Source organism: Oenanthe melanoleuca, chromosome 5, assembly GCF_029582105.1.
Source record: "Oenanthe melanoleuca isolate GR-GAL-2019-014 chromosome 5, OMel1.0, whole genome shotgun sequence".
In the NCBI taxonomy this organism is placed as follows: Eukaryota; Metazoa; Chordata; class Aves; order Passeriformes; family Muscicapidae; genus Oenanthe; species Oenanthe melanoleuca.
Genome location: NC_079339.1, coordinates 56,768,461 through 56,794,643, shown reverse-complemented (window position 1 = coordinate 56,794,643; position 26,183 = coordinate 56,768,461). Strand labels below are relative to the sequence as shown.

At 39.1% G+C, this 26,183-nt stretch overlaps 1 protein-coding gene across 1 annotated transcript; it reads right to left on the bottom strand.

The window, feature by feature from the left end:
• Positions 1 to 217: 217 nt before the first annotated feature.
• EXOC5 (exocyst complex component 5) lies at positions 218 to 26,182 on the bottom strand. The gene is made up of 18 exons (XM_056492873.1): positions 26,020 to 26,182; positions 21,448 to 21,539; positions 19,096 to 19,243; positions 18,531 to 18,725; positions 14,346 to 14,410; positions 13,871 to 13,899; positions 13,619 to 13,728; positions 13,078 to 13,122; positions 12,826 to 12,966; positions 11,660 to 11,742; positions 11,007 to 11,216; positions 9,701 to 9,848; positions 7,459 to 7,567; positions 6,663 to 6,783; positions 6,160 to 6,246; positions 3,823 to 3,931; positions 2,691 to 2,906; positions 218 to 2,583 (listed from the first exon to the last, which is right to left on the bottom strand). Exons 1-18 carry the CDS (start codon positions 26,044 to 26,046, stop codon positions 2,395 to 2,397), a joined length of 2,124 nt encoding a protein of 707 aa, XP_056348848.1. The 5' UTR covers positions 26,047 to 26,182; the 3' UTR covers positions 218 to 2,394.
• Between the last annotated feature and the right edge of the window lies 1 nt (position 26,183).

The window sequence follows — 26,183 nt, the reverse complement described above, 5'->3', positions numbered from 1 at the left end:
TTTATTGCATTCATAAGCCACTGGAAATATTTTTCTAAATTATATGCTATAAGAGCTCTAAACTTAAAAATGTGGGAAAATTATAGTTCCCCCACCCCATCCCAATCCAACTTGTATTATAAAATAAACTTACTGACAATGCAGCCTTCTCCAGAAAAAGAAACTTTCAGTGTGTACATGGGGAGGTTTTTTAAAGGAAGGAGAAAGCTCACACCAGTGATAAATTTGGTCAGTAAAATTACTTTTATTCTTCTTTTTTTTTTTCCTTTTAAATAGAAGGGCTTATACAATTGAGTATAAATATCTTTGAGGAACATGGAAATGAAATGAAAAAAAGTATCTGTAAGGAATTCTTTTTATTGAGGAAGAGTTTACATATCTAAGTGTTCACCTACTTTTTGCTGCCTCCTGTTAACAGGCATAATGGAAATATTGCACTGACCATATGCATGGAAAACACAGCTAATAAAGCAAGGAATATGGTAAATACATTTCATACAACCCTAAAAAAACTCAAACAGTCATACAACAAATTCTGAAGCACTTCTGTGATCTGCAATCTCAAGATGATGTTCACTGTTCTGAAGTGTTAGCAAATTGACACTTTTATTTTTTTTCTTTTTTGTAGAAAGATTTTGTATTGGTTCATAAAACCACAGCCTTAAAATTGTTGGCTTTCAGTTACAGAGGTAACAGAGAGGTATCATCTGAATGCACATCAGAGCTTTTGGAACAAAAATGGCAGCAGTACAAGCAGGTGCCTCCTCCAGTGTCCAAACCCCTCTGTGGCTTTGCCATGGCCAAGGAATAGAGCAGAGCAGCCAGATTCCCTGGATGCTGTGAGCCAGGCTGGCATCCAATCCCTTGTTTACCCACAGAATGCTCCTCTAAATCCAAAATGAAGCAGGAGACCCCAGCTAAGCAAGAGAAGTTCCAACAAGTCTTGTCAATACTGACCCCACCTGGGAATTCATTAACACAAGAGGAAAACAAAATTCTTTGACCAACCCATAAATTGAATGGACAGAAATGCTGCTCTGCAGATGGGAGAAAAAGAAGTTTCCAAAATGTGCTGAGCCCACAGTAGAAGGAACATGTTAGAAAGGATTTGTTCCACTGCAGTTCCAACCTGGCTTCCACAAGAGCCCACTCTGAAAAAAAAGGTCTATTTACAACAATTTCCAGCTGCTTGTGGAAAAGCCACTCCAGATGTTTCAAACACTGCTGTTGCTTCAGTTCACTGTATACACACTGTGGGTCCATGCCAGGAGCCCCTGAATAAACCTGGAGCACAACAGACACAGAGTAGCCTCTGTCCAATATCAAAGTTATGATCAGTGGAAGAGCAGCTTTCACACACTTCAACATTTTATATTGCTCAGGCACTGAGGATCAATTCTCTTCAGCTCAGAATTTGCCACTCAAGGTTTTTGCTGGAGCCATTCCTGCCACATAGGAAAAACTGAGCTACATTTTATCCTTTCACTTTGTTACAATTTGAATTTATTTACATACAAAATAAGACAGGAGAAAAAGTTCTTTTATAGTAACCCCACAATGGGCACCTTCACTTGTAATAAGGATGCCTTAGGCAAGGCAGCTGCATTTACTTCAGGAGCATATATAAAATTCAGTGTGCTGGTATCAAACAGAAACAAGAATGTCAGATCATACAATGCCAGTACATTCCAGTGGGCCCTTGACTATTACATTAGAAAAAAAAAATAAATCAAAGAAAAAGAAACCAAAAATAAAAAAATCCAAAACTTTTTCACCACTTTAGTTCTATTTAGAATGCTACACAATGAATAAATTACGTCTTTCTGGCATAGTGTTTTACTCCTACATCTCAAAGAAATTCCAAGCTAATTAATTAGAGCAAGAAATTACATTGAGCAGGATAAGGTTTTAAATGAAAGAAATGACTTAGAAACACCAATCAAAGATAATTTGATTATGATTAGCTGTGCTGAAGTCTAAGTCATTAAAATTGATGAAGAATGTTTTTACACTGGTCTAGTCTATGTAATCCATTACCTACGCTATGCTCTGTAGTTCAAGTCTAACAAATGGTATCTGATAATTCAATACTGAAGACTAAAATACTTTCAATGCACCATTTGCTCTCCTACACCAACATGTTTCCAATTAAAAAAAAAAATCAGTAGCAAGTAGATCTGTGAAATTCTTCACTGGGAAAACTTGAGCTAACATGAAACATCATCCAGATTTTCACCTGCTTGCCTTCTACAAGGTCAGGTTTAAATATGGCTGCTGCTTTATCCTGAACAGTCACTGTCCCACAAAAGCTACACCCATGGTTGGTAAGAAATAATTCCCTGTGCTTTCTAACAACTGGGGCTGCCCAAAGGTGCAAGGTGTCCTGCCATGTTCTCAGCTGAAGTGGCGAGCCAGACGAGCAGACCTGTAGTCGACACGCAGCTGGACAAAGGAGTGAAGGATGTTCTTGTCCAGGTTAGCAAGTTGTTCTCCTGAGCAAACCTGCTTCAAATTATCTGGGGCTACAACCAGAAGGTTGCAAAGTGCATGCAGGGTATCAAAGAGCTGTAAGACCAGCGCAATCTGTGGGCAAGGAGGAACAAAGGAAAAAAAACAGAAATTAATTAGAGTTGCTTGAAGTCTCAGAATATCCATCTACACCTTCAAAACCCTCCTCATGACAGGCTCACCTTGAAGTCTTTGGCACACTTCCTGTACTCAGCCACGTCACAGATGGCCAGCATCCCTCCCATGCAGCTGTAGGAATATTGCTGTAGGTGCTCATAGATGAGGCGATGGAAACGAACCCCAAACTCCATCAAAACCGTGTCCACGTTCTTACCATCCATGGAATTCCTGATCTTTTCCACCTGCTTTCTAACATAGCCACACACTTTAACACAAGCCTAGATAAAGAAAAATAAAAAAGTAAATAAGAATGAGGTAATCTACTTTCTTCCACGTTGTAAGTTGAACATCAGTTACTAACTTAATCTCAATGTGTTGTAAAAGTTTATTCTCCAATTAATCACTTTCCACATTTCTTTTTATTTGCCACACAAAGATGCAAAAATGCCAGCAGAAAGATGGATGCAAGAAAATATTCAATTTAGTTATAGTTCATATCAGTTCAGAGTAGAACATTTTAATTTGGGTTTTTAATTTAGTGATCCACTAAAAGGGTGTGTGATTAAAAGCCTCTTGTGAGTCACAATTATAAACCCAAATTAACAGCCATACAGTGATTTTCACCCTTCCCACAGAGCACCTACTGCTGCACTTCTCCCATTCCCACCTGGCTGCAGGCATTTGGGGAATGCTCTCACTTCTTCCCGTTCAGTTTGCTCCCTACTCCTCCCTGCCCTTTTCCCTGATGTGAGCCACCCCAGCTGCCCCCAGGCTGGGATTCAGACACACTCACTGGAGAGACAACACTGTGCAGCAAAATGTTCATGCTGCACCTGTGATGCTCTGCCATGCTCCTGCCATTCTGACAGGAAAAAGCACCCAGCAACTGGAGAGTACCTGATAATTGATTTTCTGAAACTGATAGCTCAAAGCCAATTATCAGCTAAAAGCCTTGTTCCAAATTTGGGCCTCTTGGGAGGGGAAGGAATGTGCCAGTTCCTCCAGCACCCACTGATTTGTGTCTGACACTAGATAAAAACTACTCATGATCCTTTTCAGCTTGAGAAAATAGTTCACAACAGTTTGGAGGTGCTTGATGCAAAATGGAAGTAAATTAAGTAAATACACATTGTTTAATGAGAGTTTGGAAAGGAGCATCTTGTACCTGATAACAATGGTGAGATGGTTACTTACATTTGTATATTGAATCAAAACATTGTTTTCATCTTCTGGTTTGAAATCTGTCTTCTTTTGCTCTGCAGCCAAGATGTGCTTCATCTGCCCAATCATACAATTCAGTGTCCTTTAAAGTTACAAATACAGACTTCAAATTTTGAAGGGAACTTTTTCATTTCCTTGACTTTTATATTTATATATACTGACATGATTCTGGACAAAACTAAGCAGCATAAAGCAAAGAGGAGTTAAAAAAAAAAAAAAAAAGTATCTAACATTTTTCTATAGAGATATGCTTGATTTTATGTAAGCAGTTAGAAAAACCCTAAAAAAAAAAAAAAACAAACCCTAAACTCTTTGCTCCAAGTTCAATGTCTTGGAGCAGAGCATGCAGCCTGCTGGTCTGCTGCTTTTAAAGGGAACACATTAATTGTGAGGTAATCCATTCAAATCCAGCTCTTCAGAGAAATTGGACAGCATCCTTCAATGCAGAGAATCTGAAGGAAGTGTTCCAAGGAGTTTAGCAGAATTAGATCACATTGCATATTAGAAGCAAGCATCAGAAAACACTTGGAAAATAAAGGAAGGGTGAGGGGAATAAAAAAACCTCTTCCTTTGCAAGAGCTTGGTATTTCTCTTGTTCCCAGAAATCTAATGGAGTTTTACAGCATCAATTATTTCTCCTTTATAGGATTTATCTGTTCAGAACATTATCTAAGGTCAAGGCCCTGCTTTCCTTGGAGTCCAAAGCAAAGGTCAAACAGCAAAGCAGTGACAGAGCTGCAAACCTCTCCCAGCACCCACCTTGGCCAGGAACATCCCCCTGGCTCTCCTCTCCTCTCTTCCACCCCTCTCATCCTCCCAACCTCCCCAAAGAAAATTCTCAAGGACATTCCAGGCCTTGAAGGATTCAAGCTGGGGTGGGGTGGAAAAGAATACATATAACCAGAGAAGGAAAAAAAACCCTCCTTTTTTTGCTGTCATAGAGCTCAGGCTTGCATTTCAGATTTGCTTCATTCCAAGCCCACATACCAACAGAAATTTAAAGAAATAATATCTTGCATTCTCCTCAATTTCCATTTGGAATAAATACTCCCAGAAGGCTGTTTATACAAAATACATACTGAGAGAAAATCAGTTTAACTAATTCTGTTTGGCTAATAAATCACTTTTACTGAGGTAGATAATTGCTGGGAATGGTTTTCAAGAAGCTGCACTTGGACTTTCCCAGATTGGATAAAGCTGAAACCATCAATGTTTTGAAAATTTGCTTTATTTTTTAAACTCTATCCTTTAAGCAAGACAATCAATTCTCAACAGCACCAGTGGCACCACAAAGCAGCATGAAACAGCCCCACAAACACATTTTACATGTAATGTTCATCTCAAAACTAGTCTCTTTTTTAAAAAAAAACACAAGTTTTTTTGATTTCCTCATCCACAAGCCTTTCAATGTATTGTCTTCTGACAAGGACTTGTTCTCCTAAGTCTTTAAGAGATTAATTATTTACCACAAACAGATACAAACCACTCTAATACTGATGACTGATCTGTATCTGTCCAGATCTAAGCTTATGGGCTCAGTTCTCCAACTTTGTGTTTAAACCTCTAAGGTCACCTGCAGCAGGAGCAGCTAAAATCTCAATTGCCACTTTACATCCCCTATTTCCACCTTTCTCCTTGCACTTGCAGAAAATAATACACCAAACCAAAAGTAGGGCATCACACAACAGCTCCATTTCCTAATATTAAGCTCATTAGTTTATTATTTTTCTCTGCTGCAAAACAGCTGTGATTTTAATTTGCAATTTTTACAGCTATCCTCTCATTTTTATTCTGAGAAATAGAAAAAAGATTAAATGAGTCATAACCTCAAAGCAAGTCAATGTCAGAATCAAAATTATTCCAGGTCTCCAGACTTCCACGACTTGGTCTAATCCACAGCACTGCACAGATCCCAGCAAATCATTTAACCTATTTTTGTCAAACCTTGCTCCTAAATGGAAATCCTGCAAGTGTTTAACCTATTTCAATCATCATTTCTCTCTCTTTCAGAGTAGAAAAACACCAGTTTGAGACAATAAAGTAACAGTGAATTATTGCACTCTTTTAACATAAGCAAAATCCTTTACCATCCTTCCAGAAGGATTTTTGGGCCAGAAATCTGCCATGGAAAACATGACCCTCTAGCCACACAAAATCTAAATTTCGTATGCACAATGTATGTTTGTCTGTTTAAAAAAATTTAAAATACCAATTTTGAGTTCAGGAATAATTCATGCTTGGAAGGCCAGTTAACATCTCTCACAAAGGTGTGGTTTAAAAGATTAAGAGAGAGTTTGAATCTCTACTTGCCTATCAATGCCCATATCCAGCTTCACTTCCATTTGCTCTATGATATCCTTTTTCTTCTGAAGGCATTCAGATAATTTAGGAGAAGAGCTGCAACAATACAGAAGATGTGTGACAGTGTTAAAATATCAAATCAAATTTATCTCTGGGTTTGCTGTTTCCAAAAGGATCCAGTGAAGATTTCCCTCCCCAGCAGGAAAAGGGCACAGCCACAAACCCCCTTGAGCCCCACCTGGAATGCAGCAGCAAAATCCCCAAATAACAATATGTCTTTCCTTCTTGTCAATATTCCTGGAGCTCACCCTCTCCCATTTGTTTCCAAAGAAACCAATTTGTTTAAACTCCCCTTCTTCTCCCACCCACAATAATATTTAATCTTCCACAATATCAGGTTGAACTACTCCAAGCATAAACTCCTCTTAATAGAGATGAGAAATGAAAAAAAAATTGTTTTCTTCATAAAAAAAAAAAAAGACCAGAGGAAATGTTTATCAAAACAAAGGTACCTGATCAATGGCATCAGATGATCATTGAACTGCTTGTCAAATAAATGGAAAATGGTATTGGCCTGGTGGACAACATCCAAGAAATAAAGATTTGCATTCTTTGAATCAGAAGAGGGAATGCCTAAAGCAAAGAAGGTTTCATTAGAATTGTAAAGATATGCAGTTCTTATAATTAGCATGATGACTTTTTAAATATGCAGATTTTTTCCATGAATGCTTAAATCACAGGCTTAGAGTTTCAAAAATTTACCACGGTGCCATATATAGAATTCTTCTCGTAGCTATATTGGTAACAAGCACAGAAATACTTTACTGGTAACATTTCTGAAAGCAAAACAGAGCAGCCAATTTAAAAACTCCTTCAGAATTTGAGTTTGATGCTGTCTTACAAGACAGGTTCTCACTGTCAAGATTTTAATTTCTTTAACAAGCAGTTTTCTTATTTACTGTCACTCTAAGCACACGAATATATAAACAAGCTCAGAATTCCTATAAACATTAAGATTTAATACAAAAATATTCTCCTGTTATGACACAGAATACAGAGGTAGGGAATGCTGATGTCCCCATTTCTGTGATGAAAATATTTCTAAAGACAGGAGCACGTTTGCATCTGTGTATTAATGCCCTAAGTGAAAGTTCCACTTTAGAAACCATTAAATGTCAACCCCCAAACATACAAAACAGATTTAATTTAACCAACACATCCTGAACAAGGCAAATCAATAAGGCACAGCAAAGATCATCTGCACAGAAAGGCCAAGGAGATGAAATGCTCAGGAAATATTTTACTCACCAGCAAGGCCTGTTTCTAATGCATAATCGATGTGTTCAGTACATAAGAACTCTACAAGCATAGAAAAAATTCTGAAAGCATTCTTGGGTAAGTCAGAGGGATCAGAGAGCTTTAAAGAAAGAGAAAAAAAAATATTCTAAAGGTCAGTTCTACATAGATTTGAAAGTTTATTGGATATTGCATAGTGGATAAGCTTAAAATGTAACAAGTACTCCAGAATAATTGGAATTTTACTCGAACTGAAAAGTATCCATGCACAGAATTATTCAGGAACAGCCTATAATATCAATAAATCCTTTAGCATTCACAAGTAAACTGAAGCTACCACAGGATGCTAATAAGTAAAAGTATTAACAGTTTTTAATAATAATAATAATAATAATAATAATAATAATAATAATAATAATAATAATAATAATAATAATAATAATAATAATAATAATAATAATAGTAATAATAAAATAAGATATTAATTAATAGTCCTGACAACAGTTTTCCAGATGCAGCCTCAGGAAGTACCTGACCTGCAAGCCACTGGATGCTGGAAAATGTAAACAGAAAAGATTAATCTATGCATACCCTGTATTTGTATTCTTTTAATACTCTCCTGGCACTGGCCACAGTGAGAAGCAGGACACTGGGTTAGCTGGACCTCCAGTTTGTGTTCTTTTATCACTGGAGCAAAAATAATGCAGCTGAACCTGGGCTACACTTAGCACAGTTCAGCTGGAGTCAATGGAGCATGAACACTTTTATTAAGTGCAGCAATGCCCACATTTACACTCAGCATCTGGACTTTGATGAGCTGTAAGCAATGTGGGATTTTGGACAGCAACCTGTCAGTAAATCCCTTTTCTAAAGAAAAACGTGACAGGGCTTTTGTACCCAGGAAAAACAGCTTTGGTTCTTAGGGAATTAGGTGAAGACTTTTATAAAGCTTTGAGGAAGAAAGATTACTACTGCAACTCCAGGTAATTTACGCAACACTCACAAATATTTCTGCTGTATTTCCCCCCAAAAAATTCAAAAACCCAACAACAGAGACTCCCAAACAGTGAAGTGTTTCAATATATGGCTACATCAAAATGACCAATTTATTTTTCCTAAAGCAGTCACAGCTGGCAGAACCCTGCACACATCTGCTATGTGACATAAATACCACAATTAGTTAGCCAGGGACTAACTTCTCTTTTGCACAGTGAGTTGCTTTGACCACAAACCCCTACATTCTAAAACCCTCATTCTGGAAATCTCCTTACATGCCAAGATCCATTGGGGTTTCCACTCAAATACAATCTTTTTACAATAATTTATATTAAATCTGATCCCAACAGAAAGGCAGAAACAAAAGGTTAGCACATGTGGAAAAACCAGTGCATGTCATGAATTTAACAACTGCTTCTAGCAACTATGATATTGAGAAAAATAATTATCTGTTTGCCTTACAGTTACTGATTCTCACCCTGAGCAGGGTGGTGATCCCAAGGGTGTGCAGGTAACAGCCCTGTGTCTGTACCCTGCTCTGTCTTTGGCCCCACTAAGTTTATAAAATATTAAAACATCTAAATATCTGAAGTTTTTCTGCCCTAAGCTCATTGAGAATGTTAAAGGAATTAACATTTCCTAGAAATCAGTGTGTTTAGCTAATAAAAAAAATCACATTTAAATCTGCAATTAAATTTCAAGGGTTTTCATTTACACCAAGTACCAGACAAATATGATTGACAGGCAGTAAAACCAGCAATTTAATCAGAAGTAAAATACCTTTTCATGCTAGGCTGAAGCATTTAAGGAACTGTAGAGGGTTACCAAGGTAAATAATGTTTAAGACTTCCTCTCAGCATTTTATTGGTGATCATTCACTAATGTAAGAAGAAATTACACTTGAAGGCAGGAAAACAACTGTTGAACTATTCAGTGTATTTTTAAAGCAGGAAAAGAAAACCACACTAAAGGTTTCTCAGGTTTGGGGTCTAATTTAGTAAGAAAAGCAATGCAGCCAGTAGGTTTAACCATCCCCACTTCTTCCAAAAACAGTCAGCATTAATACTCACAAATTACAACTAGATCCACATGGAAAAACAAACCCTCAGCTTCCACTGTGGCTCCATTTCCATAAAAAACATGAGACAATTAGACAATGTCCTTTCTTCTTCCTATCACACCTCAACCAAAAACTTCAGCTCAAGACTTAATCTCATAAAATTATACCACTAAGGGAGACCACAGGAAGCAAACTTACCCTGTGACATCTTTCAAAAGCTTGTTTGGTTTCTTGCAAAAGGTTAACCACCACTTCTTGTGACAGGAAGGTTTCCCCATGTGTGTCAATGCTTGGCCCCAGGGGTAGGTTTGTTCGTTGCCTTAGTCTCTCTTTAAGGTCTTGAATACTGGAACAAAGATAAACCCCAAGAAGATTTCACCAGGTGGAAATTTTGGTACTCAAACTCAACAATAATTTAGCATCTTTTAGTTGTTAACTCAAAAAACAGGACCCAAGACACAGTTTAGGATGTGCAAGCATTAAGACAAGTCTTGCAAGCTTTCAAAACAAAAATTGCCAGTAAATGCAAAACTACCACCTCTGATTCCATGGTCAGCTGTGTTCTGGAATGGCACATTCACACATGGGAGCAGCTATTGCCCTTGTGGGATGAGTGATTTCACTGGAATCCTACAGCACTTCTGCTCTCTGGAGAAATTTAGCCTCCATCCACTCTGCCACGCTGCACTTTCCAAACACTTCCTATCTCATCCACACCCACAAATCCTCTCATCCTCATCCACTATCTCAGCAGTTCTTTATTTAGTCAAGCATGCTTCAACACATTTCCATGCATAAAACAACCCATACAGTTACACACTACAATAAATTTAATTTTCCCCAAGAAAATTAAATTTTCATCTTTGCTTTTTTTTTAATTACTTCACTGCTGCTTTTTCCATATCATTCCTCACTCCTGACACACTGAACCCAGCAGCTCTTTGAGAGGTGCACTAGCCTTAGCACCTCTGCTTCACACAAGTTTTAATACTTCCTATCCCATTTCTCACTACTCCTTCATTAGTTTTTCTACCCTGAGGATAATGAAGTCTTGTTTTACCTTTCTCTAAGTCCATTGCATCTTCTGGGCTCACTAAGAGCTTTCTCACTGACATTGCTATGGTCTTTTCCCCTTCCTAGGTCTTGGGAGGGGACCACAAGACCTGGGCAGGTGAAAAAAAATGTATGCTTTTAGATACACACATATACATGCTTTAGGTACCTTAGTTTTGCTTCAGTCCTTTTGTGGATCTGGATCCTAAGTTGAAACATAGGTTTAACTGGTATTTTTCATTTCCAGTATGTACAAATACCATGCACTGAGTACATTTCACATGTACTGAGAGCAACACACTTTTGAGCAGAACAAAGTAAAAGCAAATTATAAAAAGCTGTAGGTCTTTGGCACTTCATCACTGTGCACCTGACATGGCAAAAACAGCCTTCCTCCCCTCACCACCTCCCTTCCACCTCAAAATTACAAAACTTCCCAAAAGGAACTTACCCTCCAGTGCCAATGGACCTCTTCTGGTGGTTTTTGGAATCATAATAGCGCTGCAGAATCATAGCACTCCTACTTTTCAAATAGCCAATTTCCACCTCAATGTAATTCTCCAAGTAGGAAATGAAAATGGCCTTGATAAGCTTAGACAAGAAAGTCTGCTTATCAGTACCCAAGTTAAATTCCATCAATTTGCTTGACAGATTAGTGGTTCTTTAGGCAAAAGAAACAAAGAAGGGAAGGGGAGGAAAAGGTTGAATGTGGATGAATTACAGCATTACACATTTGTAAAGTACACAGCACAACAGAACCATGATGGTGATTAAGGCCTGGAGCAGTTTCTCATTTAAGTAAATTTCACATAATTCATGTTTAATTACACACAGCACCACTGCAATCAAGTTGCCAGTGAGATGGGGAGGGCTGGCTTTTGCACAGTTTTAAAATTACTCTTGAAGATCACAATAATACCCATTGAAAATAAGAATGGCCATTTAAAATTTTCCTTAGGAAACCCATCACTGCAAAGGTTAATAGACAAAAAAAACCTCAGCTTTTATGAGAAGTTTACATTTTTGGCTTCTTTTTCTTGACAATAAATCTGTTTATTTTCCAATAGCTTCAATCCAGTAATTTCAGCATTGATATATAAATACCTTGTATATAGATCATAGAGATTCTTAAGGTACTGTTCTGCATCTGATTTCCTGTGTTCTTCCAGCTGGTCCTTCACATAACTCTGCAAAATTTGGTACACCAGTTAGAAGATCAATCACAGGCTGCACTCACTACTTCCCAGATTATATGAAATTTCCTGCAAAGTGTGTATCTTACTAAAAAGGAATTCATCTCTTCTTCATTTTTAAATCTCTAATTTACACTTCCTGCATTATCCACAGAGAGGGTTAAATGCACTTGTAAAAGAAAGTGATTTAATAATACAAAACAGTAATGTGTGAAGCAAAGACAAAAGGCAGATGGCTTTGAAAATACCTCTGACCAACTAAAACAAAATCCCTTCACTTTAAGAATCAAAAGCACCAGAGGTCTTAGGGCATTTCAGCAGTTGTCAGTAGGCAAAGGGATGGTTACATATTTGCTTGTCATAATAAATACACAAAGCAGACACAAGCTTAGAGCCTTCTTATCACTGAATATTTGGATAAAAGTTTTATTTACCACAAAATACTAATTCAAAACTGACACACAAAATTGGGGTTGAAACATAAGCTCAATCTAACACTATAAGAACAACATCTACAGGGAAATTGCTTTTTGCAATGAAAGTCATGCTGTTGACTTTAAGAACTTAAGTAAGTGTATTTGCAGGATGAAAAACTTAGTATTTTCAATTATTCTAGATTTTAATAAATATTGCATTAGCTGCAAGACAGCATTCACAACATAAATCATTTTCACTTACTCAATGCTAGCCTCACACGTAACACCCAAATCCAAGAATGAGCAAATTAAAGATATGAAATGTGGAAGTTCTTTTCCTGACATATTCTTGGTAGGGTGCACAGAGAAGAAATCAAACTCGTGTATGGCATCTCATGAATTACCCAATTACAGCAATTCCCTGATAATTTTACATATTGAGTTTGAGGACTTGTAGTCACTCTGTACTCAGAGCACAAGCAGATTTATTTGATATGGGCTTGATCATCTGTCTGAATTCTTACAGAGCAATGAGTTGATTCTACACCCTTTTACAAAGGTAACAAATACTGTAAATTCTCATTAATTGCTATTACTAGATAAAATATATTTTTATTAAGAGGGTCCTCAATGAACTTCAACAGGATAAAATTTGAAATACCTGAAGTTTAACTTCAAAGATATTTTGAATGAGTTTGGCTAGCACAGTCTCTGGATTGCTAAAGATTTCTCCAACTTGCTTATTCACTCTCTGGCAGAGAATGGCTGCATCTTCAAAGACATCATTCCTCAGGAATGCACCCTAGGGATTGAGAAGCACATTTTAGAATATATGTACAACAACCTATAGGACTAAAAAAAAAAACAGTAATGTAATGTAAATAAAGAAATGTAAAAAAAAAAAGTCCATTACCTCTTGACACTGTTTTATGTACACATCAACACAGTGGGAATAGCCCTGTGGAAGCAGCCAAACAACTCCATGTTAGAGCAGGTTGTTCATGCTTTAAGTACAAAGCAAAAACAGGAAAATACAATGCCTGTGAAAAAGTTACTTAAAAAAAAAAACAACAAAACAACAAAACCAGAATTCATTTAAAGCATAATTTTTCCAAACCCATTTTTGTTACATATCTAACATAACTCCACTTACCACCCCTCTACATGTGGATCTACATCTCAAGTTTCAACATTCTTTCTCAAGTATGGAAGTCAGGTCATATCCATGCAAGAAGAGATTATCTTAGAAAGTTCTCCACTGATGCTGCCCCCAATCCCCTTCATCTGCCTCCTTTATCCCCCTGCACTTGATTTCAGATTGAACACAGTCCTGAAGTTACACATTATCTGACATGAGGGATGTGCCCACGCAAACACATTCACTCAAAACAGGCACTTATTGTATCATGACTTGGGTTTATTCATGTACTTAAATTAAACCCCTCAGTTTTTACCTTAAAGTGAAGCAAAACTGCTGCTACTTCTCTCATTCTGGAGATTTCTCCTCTGCGCTGAGCACTGGTAAACTCTTGAATTAACTGGCACTCTAAATCGTGGTATTTACCTGGAAAGGGGATAACAACAAAAACCCATCAGGCTACGTAATTCAGGCAAAAACTCTAATACTGACAGTATTGCTTACTTCTTTAATCATCTTTTAACAATTCAAATACATCAATGTGGATTGAACTGGATAGATAACTTACTTGCTATCTTTGATTTTACTTCAGAAAACCTGTTAACAACAAAAAAAAAAATACAGCGTGATTAAATTCAAATCCACATCACATGAGAAATCACAGGCATCCTGGCTCATGAACAGCAGGCATTCTGCTTAAAAATGAAAACATGCAGCACAAAGACGACAGAAAAGTTCCCTGCTTTATATCCCTAAAAACCTACAAGCATCTCATTCAAATCTAGCATTAAGTCAGCAAAGCAAAATTATCCCATTAAAAGTCTGTTAAGCAGTTTAGGATGTGTATGTAAAGATGATCCCACAACACGAGTGCATGAACACAAATTTGAGAATAGAGGAGAGAGAAATAAGCACACAATCCAGCTCAAAAGCTCCATGAATCACTAAGCACAGCACCAAAAGGGGAGACAAGGGAAGCATCAGAAAAATCATAGCTGTGCCAAGATTTACTTCCTTAAAAAGATGTTCAGATACATTTTTACCTGTCAAAAGGCAGCTCCTGTGCAATCAAATGCAGTTTCTGAATAATATCAGCTGCCTCTTTAATCTGGTGAGAGGAAAATATGACAGTCATTAAAGAAGGTCTGATTTGGGGCTGTTCCTTTCCTCCCCCTGCACTGTCCAATTTTCATACACAAAGTTCTTATCTCTAAAGCTGGTTGAGTTGACATACCCGTGGAAGAGATCAACCCCTTCAAGTTCTCATATGTACTTTTAAGATGCTTAAGGTATTTTTCTTTAACATAAAGTAATATAGGTCAAAATAGGATGAAAAGTCACATTACATGCTCCCACTGGGGATCTCTGTGGAGGTGTGTGAGCTGTCTGGACAAACAGCTCATACCAAAAAAAGCCATGACCATGCTTGGCATGGAGAGGAGAGAAAGGGGGAAAAGGGGATCAAAGCAGAGCATCCCAAAGAAGGAGAAATGTTAAGATGTATTAGAAATTATAAACTCTGAGATCCAAAGCAAAAATCATGAATGGAAGTCAGGTAATTAATCAGCTATAAAATAAGAATAGCTGCATGAATAAAAAAGTTAATAAATAGGAAACATAGCATGCAAATCTGTGCTCTGTTCTGGGCAGCAGGACCTTTTATCAATTATTCTTCCACCATCAGCCAGCACAGGAAGTGCATCTGAGCTGTGCTCAGTTACTGCTTCATTAGGCTGAATAAAATGATAGACAACCCAAATTCCAAAGTGTGGGGACACAGCTAGTTGCAATTGAACTTTAGTGGATTCAAAGCAGTGCTGACTGGGCCAAACCTGACACAGCTGGAGCACATCTGATGAGGAGCAGTTGGGAAAAGGGCTCAGCCTGGAGAAAAGGAGGCTCAGGAAGAACCTTGTGGCTCTGCACAACTCCCTGACAGGAGGGGACAGCCTGGGGGATTGGGCTCTGCTCCCAGGGAACAGGGACAGGAAGAGAAGGAACAGCCTCAAGCTGTGCCAGGGGTGGTTTAGATTCATGCTAAGAAAAAATTCCTTATGGGAAGAGTTGTCACTGGCACAGCTGCCCAAGGCAGTGGTGGAGTCCCCATCCCTGGAGGGATTTCAAAGCCATGTGGATGTGGCACTTGGGGACGTGGCTTAGTGGTGGCCTTGGCAGTGCTGGGGTAACAGCTGGGCTTGAAGGTCTCAGAGGTTTTTTGCAACCTGAATTATTTGATGACTAAAAGCTTTATAAGCTGACACAATGGACAACATGGAGAATATGCAGTTTATCTTGCTCTTCCAATTAGTGAGAGGGAAGGAAGTAATGAAATCCTATTCTGCCACCACTTAGAGCAGGCTGGATTAAAACTTTTCAAGAATACAAGCAGGCACACAGGTAAGAATAGAGAGCACAGGCATCACACCAGGCTGGTTGTTCAGCAGAAATAGGGGCACTCAAAGTGTATCCATTCTGACTATTAAGAGCAGCTTATGTTTTGAACTGTCAGCTTACAATAGCCTCTTAAGGCAGAAGCTGCTGCACTCCTCAAATAAATCCAATGAAAGAGCAGTTATTTCTATTAGCTGGCAGCAACATTAATACCTAACAACTGGGATCTATAGAATTGTCTGAATATTAGCAGTTATTCACCAAAGCTACAAAATCAAAACAACCAACAAATCCCACAAACACAACATTTTCTTTGTTTCTTCTTCCCACAATAGCTGTTAACAAACTTAGAGTTTATTGAATTCAGGACTTTTTCTATGCACAAGAGAAACCATGACAAATCAATACTCCATGATCTCTGCTTAAACCAGGACATCTTTAATTTTTAATTGAATCAGGCTTCTGTAAACCATTAAAACAAAAAAAAAAAAATATCGATTTTGTAAAATACATCTTAAAGGCTATAATGTATCTGGGGAAAAACAACAGAAAAATCACAGAAACAATGGCAAGTGAGAATTTTAACACAAAACATGCACAAGTGAAAAGGTATGATGAAATAACATTAAGTACAGAATATAAACATAGAAATGGACATAAGAGTAATAGTAAACATATTAAGCAGAACAATGTTATTGCATGATAAACAAGTGAGCTGTTGATAATTTTGATAATTTAATTGTGTTGAATGGAGTGATTTGCTCACTTCAAGAGTCTTCAGCACACGAGGAAGATTGGTTAGCTAACAGCACAAGGGAAATCAGAAGGATTCAGAGGATGAAGACACAATGCACAGAAAAGGACAAACCAGCAAGGAAAACCTTCACAGAGGTAAGTGAGAAATTGCTCAGCATGGCTGGGAGAAAGTGGGAAGCAACAAATGGAGTGTAGGGAAAGAAAGGAATCCAACAGATTTTAAGAAAAGACACTATTGAGAAAAGTATCAATTAGAACACAACTGTACTATATTCTTTTTTGTGCCTCTCTCCTTTCCCACTATCCCCTCAATATCTCAAAGAAAAGTCCACACTTGTGAGGGCTGGCAGAGCTCAAAAAATCATAACATCCTCCACAACATTATCTAAAACCCCCATCAGTTTGAAGATCAGAAGACACTGAAAATGCACTAAGGTTTCTCATTTAAGAATATTTGTTACCATCTCTTACTTTAGAAGTATTTTTAGTACAAAGATGCATTAAGATGTAACAGTCCTGTCTGGGTAGGCTCTTCTACAAACACTTCTTCAAGTTATTGTTTAAACTAGGAGGCAAAAAGTTCAAGAATTCAGGCTGAAATTAGTCTCAGTAAGATAGCTTGTATCCAGAAATTCTTGTTTGTGTTCCCACACCCTTCCCCTGCAGACTGGCTCAAGTCTTAAGGCCTTTACATTTGTCTTCCTCCAGATTTGATGAGTATCTTATTATTCTTTAGGGTGTAAAGAGACTCATTTGTTTACAAATTTTCAGGTTTACCCTACTTATCTACCAAATTTTTCTGGTCCTCCAACAGGATGTATCATGAAATTTTCACTTACAAATAAAGTGAAAACTGAATTCTTCGAGCAGACAAAATATCATTCTCTAACTTGTTACTCACCATGCTGCCATTACATATTTGTAAAATGCATGTTTTATTACTCCTTAGGAAAAAAGAAAAGAAAAAAAATTTGCTGCTCTGGGAAAGGCTGTCCACAGAACTTCCACCATATTCAAACCTTTCTGTTTCCCTTGGAAATCAGCGAAGTTTTTCTCTGCTCCCTCTTGGATTAGGGGCAGCTATCAACTGGCAATTACCATATATCCACAGACCATGAATCAAAAGTCACTGTACAAGTGACTCCTTGGGAATACAATTATATAAAATGATTAGCTTTTCATTTCCCTGAGAGATGCCTCCAGCTCAGTGGGGAAGGGGTGACTATTAACCTGTTCTCAGGTCTTCCATGAGCTGCATTTCAAGCACATATTTTTTTGCTGAATGTGCAAATCAAGTTTTTGCTGTTGCCACCTATTATAATTTTTTTCCTGACTACAACCATATCACTGCACACACTTTAAAGAGGGAAGGAAGACTCTTCAGGATACACCAACAAAAAAAAAAAATCCCAACAAACCCAAACCAACAACTTTACTTAAACTGCATTGGGAAATCCAATATGTCCTTTTGCTTAAAGCTGGATTTTTTCCCTTCAGTTTATTTCTGTTTGTCACACCACTCAGATTGTATTTGCTTCATGAACATACTCTTGAAGCACAAGAAAAACAAAATGCTTGAACATTTCTTTGAAGTTTTCCTGCCTGGTTCCTCTAAATTCCAAGGGTGGAGACATAACCACAGGACTATACAAAGCCCAAAGGCATGCTGTGACAAAAAGGTATCCAAGGCCAGTAGACTGACCCAACAGAGCAAAGTTGCACAAAGAAGTTGCATTCAGAAACGTTCTGCTTTACAGGATGGATCTGAGGAAGGGGTTCAAAGGAAAGAGGCAGATATTGTATTGCACTCCAAAGTTGCCCTCCCAGCGTTTCCCAAATCTCCGATAATTTCATAAAATGAAAAATGCCAACATTGCCACATTAAGCATCACTGAATACAAATGCTTTATCAGCAATCTGCAGCCCAGTGTTGTTAATTTACATTTCAGAACAATGAAACTTTAACAAGTCAGTCACTCAGTGGTTTGAAGTCTGACCATGGTAAGTCATGGTAGCAGCTTGTAATTAGGGCAGTCCCGCTTATTGCTTTGAACTGCTTTCATCCCGCTGACAGCTCTTACCTTTTCAGAGTTTGTAAAAACATCAGACTTCAGCTCTCCATCCAGAAACTCATTAAAGTATTTCATCAGCTTCTGAGCCTCCACAGCCCGTTGCCGTGGCGTGTTTACCCCCTCCAGCTGGTCGCCAAGGTGACAGACCTTAGTTGCTACATAGCTGATGTGCTCATCCAGCTCTTGGAAATGTTGGAAGGCAACCTGGAGAACACAGGCACTAAAATCATGATTTCCATTTCATGTACTTCAGGAAACACAAGATTTCCTTCAGCAAGAAGCCCAGTGAATGCAGGTGCTGCATCTCAGAATCACAGAGCTACTCAGAGCTGCTAATTAATTAATTACACACAACACACAAAGTTTAGTGTCTTCCTTTCAATTGTTGTGAAGACTCCCCACTTTCAGCAGTGCTAACACTCATTAATGGAACATGCAGATAAGCCTCCTTTGACAGGAGAAATTGTCATCAAACCCTCTTTATTCTTATCTCAAACAGCAACACCATGCACCAAGAAAAGTTATGCTTTGAAAACTTGCACAGCTTCCCACTGACTCTACCCTTCAGAATTACCTGGTTGCTTTTCTGCAGCTCTTGTACTTTCTTGGCAAATTCCTTTGCTTCCTTCTGGCACTGTTGTTCTAATTTCTCCACCTTCCTCTGAATCCTCTCATCCATTACCTGTAATTCTTGGATATGATTTACAAATTCTTCCAATAATCTGATTTAGAATAAAATGCAGAAAAACCGACTTTAGTTTGAAAGACATTCTCTTCTGAAGAGTTTAAAACACCTCAAATAAAGCAGCTTGCATACAAGGTTGATCTAACCATGTCCAACTTAGAAATGTTTCCAGATTGCAGATTTAAATAAATAAATAAATTTAAATATTTTAGAAAATAATAATATTTTTATATATAACAGAATATTTTAGAAGAATTCTGTTTCTAAAATTTTGTTTTAAGCTACATCACCCTGGTTGCATATTAACATAAAAACTCTGTGTATGGTGGGCCAAAGGAGAGAAGAACACCAAAATATCAATCACTCAAGAATGTGGTTCTGCCACAGATACAGAAATCCCTCCATCCTCATCTTCCCTAAATCAATCTCATATGGAAAAAGAAAGCTTAGGCCACTAAATCCTCTCAGTGTAAGGGATACAACAGAAAAATATTATCTACTGTACATGTTACAAATTAGAAATCAGCATTACAATAAGTAATTATTAATAAGTAACTGATACAGATATAATTTCATAATGTTCTGACTTCACTTCTTCCTATACCCATTTTAGAGAGGTTTTTCTGCCCTTTCCCATCATTAACTTTTCTTTCAGACTCACATTTTACTCCTCCCAATTACGGAACATCTGAATACATTCTTGAATTCCCTCTGTTCCTTTCATTTTATTCTCAACATCTCTCTCATTCCTGTTTTTGTCCATTCTGTCCCATTTCAGTCTTATTTTCAGCTCTTATTTTTCTAAATATCCCAGTCACTGGTCAAGGAATGGATTAGTCCCAGATCCTCCACAGCAATAAAACCGATGCTAAGAACTGAAAACATCTGAAACATTTCAGAACTTTGCTGTCCAGGTTTAATGTCAGAAGAGACTTTTAGCCCAGTCAGTTACTTGAAGGCACAACTTCTTAAAGTAAAGTGGAGTGAGGCAGATGTTGGTGACTCCTGTCCTTCACTCCTTGCTTGCCAGAAGCCCAAGAGCAAGCAGATTCCACAGAAAATCACAAGGAACACATCTAAGTTTACACAAGTATATTAAAAATCAAATTTAAACAGTGACACCAAGCATTCTTTCAAACAAAAGCCTAGAAAAATGCAGGCAGTCTCTATTAATTTTAACAAATTGATTCAGGCTGGGGTTTGTTTTTTAAACAAGGCTTGTGTCAACTCAGCACTTATTCAGCAACACTGCTCAATATAATGAGAAAGGAAAGAAGCAGCTGCTGGTCAGGTTTTCAGACAAGAAATAAAAACTCTTTCTAGCAAACAAAAGCAGCATCTTCTAAAAACAGAAAAGCAAAAAATAGACACCAAAATATCAGTTTCTTTTTTGATACTAATTTTGGCACCCTGCACAAGAAAAATATTTACTGTTGCAGGTTTTGCCTTCTTGTTCTGAAAAATATGGAAGTGCCTCACAGAAGTTCACACAAGCAAACCAGCAGAAATGCAGAAGATCTGTTAAACTTAGTCAGTATTGGTGCAAAATAAACTACACTGGAGTATACACTGGGCACAAGTGTGGAGAAAGGGCTCCAGGGAACAATGTTGTGTATTTCCAGGCTTCTTCCTGCTTAAATCATGTCTGCAGAGGGTACAGGCCTCAGACTGAATGTCAAGAGTTCAGCATCTTGCTAGAAATTCAGCAGTATCCTTTCTCTTCTCAGATGCCTCCAAAGAGGCAGAGTGCTCCAGAAGAAATGTCCTTTGACTGTGTCAGGTTAATTTTCTGACATTTTAGTAAGTCAGATTAGTTTATCACGCGATCTCATCCCCAGAGCTGCCTCTCTTGCCATTCTACCTTTTTGTGCCTTTTATTTACAAACTATTGTGTCTTAAGGCAGCTCAGGAAACTAAAGTAAGAAACTCATTAAATTGGCTTAAGTGTCATAGCAGTGAAGCCTCATATTATGCTTGAATCCAGCAACTGTCTGACAAGCACAAACAACATCAATCCTTCTTCATTCAAGAGGTCTCAATCAGAAAGAGACTTTTCCTACTCTTGTTACTGAATAATTAGTTCTGAATAATTGGTTCATGGTCACAAATTAGCAATTCTCCCACATGAAAACCTCCTTGGACACACAGCACCACTACACACAGGCTTGTTATTATCTGTGAGATAAAACAGGACAATTAGAGACACCTCCACTTTGACCATTGTGCAATTTGATTTTTTACCTTTTCGGATCGAAAGCTTCTCCACCTCTGGAACCTCCCCCAGGTGTTCTCCATGCCAGGCGTTCAATGTATTCATCTGCCACAAAAGGCTCCTGGCCACAGAAGAAAAGCCCTTTACAATGTGCTCAGCAGGCTGCTCCTTCAGCAGCTGCTCACACCTCATTTTGAAAGTCTTTAGAAGCTTTACTCTGAAGTACAGTGTTGACAATTACTCCATTCACATCTTGGGCTTACATATTTATTATTGAGAAGTCTACTTTCAATATGGTGAGTTGGAGCATCAAGTTTAGATATTATCAGACTGCTTGCAAAGGATGTGCTGCAGGTCTCTGAAGAGCTGGCTCTAAATGACATTTTTTGCAGCTGAGCTTGTGGCTTGTCATTCCAAAGTGCCTGAACCCTGCAGCTGATTTGAGAGGTCACACCACCCCAGCCAGCCACCAGCTGCAGAGCAAAACACATCAGAGAACTCATCTGCAAATCCATCTATAAAAATTACGTGGCAAAATAAGAATTTTTTACAGTTATTCAACTCTCTGTTCACACCATGGTATCACATACAGAACTAACCAAAAAACCCAGCCCAAAAAAACCCATCACGAGATGCCACTGGATGCAAACCAACATCAAACTGCTACTGCAGAAACAGAGCAGATAAAAATGAGGAAAAAAAGGCATAAAAATAGAGCATAAATTTGATTTCCACAAGCAGAAAAAACAAGGCATGAGTGATACAAAAACTCAAGGTTACACAAGTTTCTTCATTAATATTTGCTGGTTCTTCCATAAAAACACTACTCAAGGGTAAAGAGTTAAGATTATCTCTCTACTCAGCAATGTTTTCTGAAGGCAGAGGTCTCGTTTATAAAACCAAGACCTCCCATTTTAGTAGGCCTAATATTTATACCAGCTCAAACACTTCATCATATAGTTAATACTAAATTACCCTAAACAAAGTCCAACTTGCATCATTAATAAAAATCGTATTTATCACTTCAGCAGCAGTGATTACATGTTAACATCAGCACTTCTAAAACACAGGAATTTTAAGCAACAGTTCTAAAAGTGTGAAACAACCCAAAACAGAGCTGGGAGTGGCTCTGGCTAATAGGGGTATCTGATGAAAATGCCACCAGTGTTTTGATAAAACTTGGTTTAAAAAAAATGAAAATAGTAATAAAAAAAATAACCAGATTTCAACAGGTATTACATTGGTTACTGTACTAATATGTCTGAAACTGTCACAAGGAGTAAGGAGGGGGAAAACAGCATTACAGAGTTAGTTTCATAAGTAAAATCAAGGGTTGAAAAGTAAATATTGCCCGTTCAAGGTCTGTTTCCTCATAAACAAATTATGCCCTATCCAGCCAGGCCCAGCCACTAGCCAGGAAGATAAAAGGTTTTTAAAAATACTTTGTTACATGCTGAATCCTGATAGACAGGGCAGAAGTTTTATCACTCAGTAACTCCTCACCCACAGACTGACTCAAGAAACTGTGTTGTGCTCAGCCTCCTTGGCCAAACTTCAAAAATAACTGGTTGATACCACATAAAAACAATTTCCCTACAAGTCACTCATCTCTTTAACCAAGTCCTTCCTGATAGACAACACGAAGTTTCCTTTACAAGAATCCTTTTCATCAAAAGCCACAATACCACGTTTTCACGCCAAGTATAAATTCCCTCCTTGTGCCATCTTGATATCTAAAAGTTTGGGAACGCTTTTGTAATTTAATTATAGGAGAAATGAGTCATTAAGTGTAGTAACATTCCCTTCAGGGGAGGCCTCCAGCTTCACAATTTCCTTAGGGCTCTTTGCAGGACTCCTCCTTTATATGAAAATCCACAATTTTTCCTCTGAAGATCCTGTGATTCAGCTCTGGTTACAAGGATATAAAGCCAAGTACGGAAGAACCCTGAATAAAAGGTTTACTGACAGTCTGTGTTTGTAGATAACATTTTCTACATTTCCCCCTTCCTCAGATATTCAGACTAAAAGATAATTCACCTACACACACATAATGGCTTTGAATATTTTTTTTTAATTTTTGTAAAACAACATTTACAAAGTTTCTCTTCAAGCCTCTTCTCCTAAGGAAATCTGATGCCACAGAACCCCAAAAAATATGATAATGCCAATCTTTCTCCACCCATCATGCCTCTACACACCTCTAAATATTCCTTGAGTGCATGTGCACACAGCCCACCTTCAGCTTCCTTCCTGGAAAATACCTGTTTTTCCAAGAACACTTACATTCAGGCCTGTCCTTCACTTATTTTAACCATATAAATCCTGCCCTGTATTATTTAAGAAATATTAACAGCATTGGATATTGATCAACAGAGAAATAAAATGAGATTTTTTTCTTCCAATTTTCCACAGAGGGTGTGCTAAAAGAAATCTACTTGATTTATAAGGAATAAATAAAGTTCAACAGTGTCTATCTAAGACATGATTTTCCAGGTTCCACTGCAGATCCAAAAGTTTGCACTTTAGTGTACTTTCCATACACATTTGCTTTTTAAAATGCTATCTTGATAACAGGGTTACTCATAGCTGACAGCCTAATTCCTATTTTAAGTCTCCTATCCTGTTCTGCAGAAATTGCTGAAAATCAGCTATTACAAATGTCATTTGCAAGTCCTTTGCCTGTTATCAGATGAGCCCCAACAGTCAATTTCTTCAGCTTTGAACTTCCCTCTGGCTCCAGATGAATTAAGTGATCCCGTCCACTCAGCCAATACTCCTGATTTAATAAGAGATATGCCTGAAGTGGGTGATAACCTGGTTTGATCTGGTGTTTACAAATGAAACTACACTGGACCCAGCCAAATTAAAAACCAGTTTAGAAGTGTCCACTGGTAATTATGCTTTAAGTAATGTGAGGGAAAATTTAATCCTTGTGTCCATTTGCAGCACAGATCCTGCTATACAATTTCCCATATCTGTACTGAAATTTACTTTAGAACACACACTCATGAAAATATGGTAATCAAATTCTACCTTCAGCAGACAGCTAAGGGCTACTCCCATAACAAGCACATTTTTATGTTCTTATATAAGGCAGCAATTTCTAACTAACCAAGTAGGCAACACTAAATTAGTGGACATCAACAAAAACTCTCTCGCCTTTGGAGTGAAAGAGAAGTGAAAGCAGGAGAGGCAGAAATACTGGATTCCATGCTGGAAAACATAATTTCTAGCCCCAATCTCCAGGCAAAAGTCTCACCTAATTTGCAATTTCATCTTTACTGCTATTGCAAAATGGAAAAAGTTGTTGCACGACCCAAAGATGCCAAAACACACCATTTTCTTTGCATATTCGAGTTACCTCACACTCAACACCCCACAAAGAACACAACAGTCATCATGTTGAGAAATCAAGGGGCTCCTAAAATGGTGTGGGGAGGGTACAAATCTGGCATCCAGCTACAGGAACACAGTATTTTAGTCCTGCTATTTTTTAAAGCTATGCAAACCAAAAGATGTGAGTCATAACACTCGTGTGCCATCACAGTGATTCATAAATTCAAATGCACACAATGCATTTACATAAAGCCCAGATATAGGCTCTTCCAGAGAAACAGGAAGACTCTTTCCTGAAGGCTGGGCAGAGTGAGTCCCAGTGATAACCCACCAGAACAACCAGCTCCTGAGTGACTTGGGAGAGCAAATACACCACACCTGGGGATGACACGGTGTCCCTGTGAGGAGGAAGAGGGGACACCACACACTTTTTGTTTATCACAGGTTAATCATGAGAACTCACAGTCCAGGCCAGAAGCTGGAGGCACAGAATCACAGAAGGGTTTGGGCTGGAACAGACCTCAAAAAACATCTCGTTCTACCCCCTGCCATGGCAGGGTCACCTTCCACTGTCCCAGGCTGCTCCAAGCCCTGTCCAGCCTGGCCTGGGACACTGCCAGGGACCCAGGGGCAGCCACAGCTGCTGTGTGCCAGGGCCTCACACCCTCACAGTCCAGAGGCTGATATTATTCTTCCTAATATCCAACCCAAACCTACTCTCCTTCAGTTTGAAGCCATTCCCCGTGCCCTGTCACCACACACTCCTGTAAAAAGTCCCCCACCCATCTCTTCTTGCAGGCTCCCTTCAGGAGGGAGGCGATCCCGGTGCGTCTCTTCCAGCTTGAGGCATTCTGTAATTCCACGGGAAGGATCTGACAGACTCCTGCCACCCCTGCCCGGCTCCTGCGTGGCCTTGGCTGAGCTATTCTCCTTCCGCGGCCAAAGGGAGCGCAAAGTCATTTCCTTATTCCCTTCCACCCCACTGACTCCCCGGCACCGGGCTCAGACAAGGGGGTGCCTTTGGCAGAAGGAGCGGGGGCCGGGCCTGGCGTGGCCCTGTCACCCGCCCGCTGCCAGCCCCGGGAAGCGGCGGGGAGCGAGGCCCTGCAGCGGGGCAGGGCAGGGCAGGGCAGGGCGGGCACCGCACCCCGCGGGCGGCACCGCGGCTGCCCCGCTGCCCCAGCCCCGCACCCGCCCGCCCTGCCGCAGGGAGCGGCCCCGCATCCCCTCAGCGAGCCGGCCCGGCCCGCGGGGCCCGCACCCACCTCGAACAGCTCGGCCGTGGTGGCCATGGCCGCAGGCAGGCACGGAGGGAAAGAAGGAGGGCGGCGACCCCTCAGCGCCCCTCGGCCGCCGCCGCCGCCCCGCCGCTGCCGCCCATTGTGTCCCCCGCCCCGGCAGCAGCAGCGGCGGCCGCGGCGCCGCCTCC

Coding starts and splice junctions, on each gene's coding strand:
- EXOC5 (XM_056492873.1), bottom strand. CDS start 26,046: ATGGCCACCACGGCCGAGCTGTTCGAG. Junction 13,900..14,345: donor CAGGAGCTGCCTTTTGACAG/GTAAAAATGTAT, acceptor TGTTGTTAACAG/GTTTTCTGAAGTAAAATCAA. Junction 11,217..11,659: donor CTCTATGATCTATATACAAG/GTATTTATATAT, acceptor TTTTGCCTAAAG/AACCACTAATCTGTCAAGCA.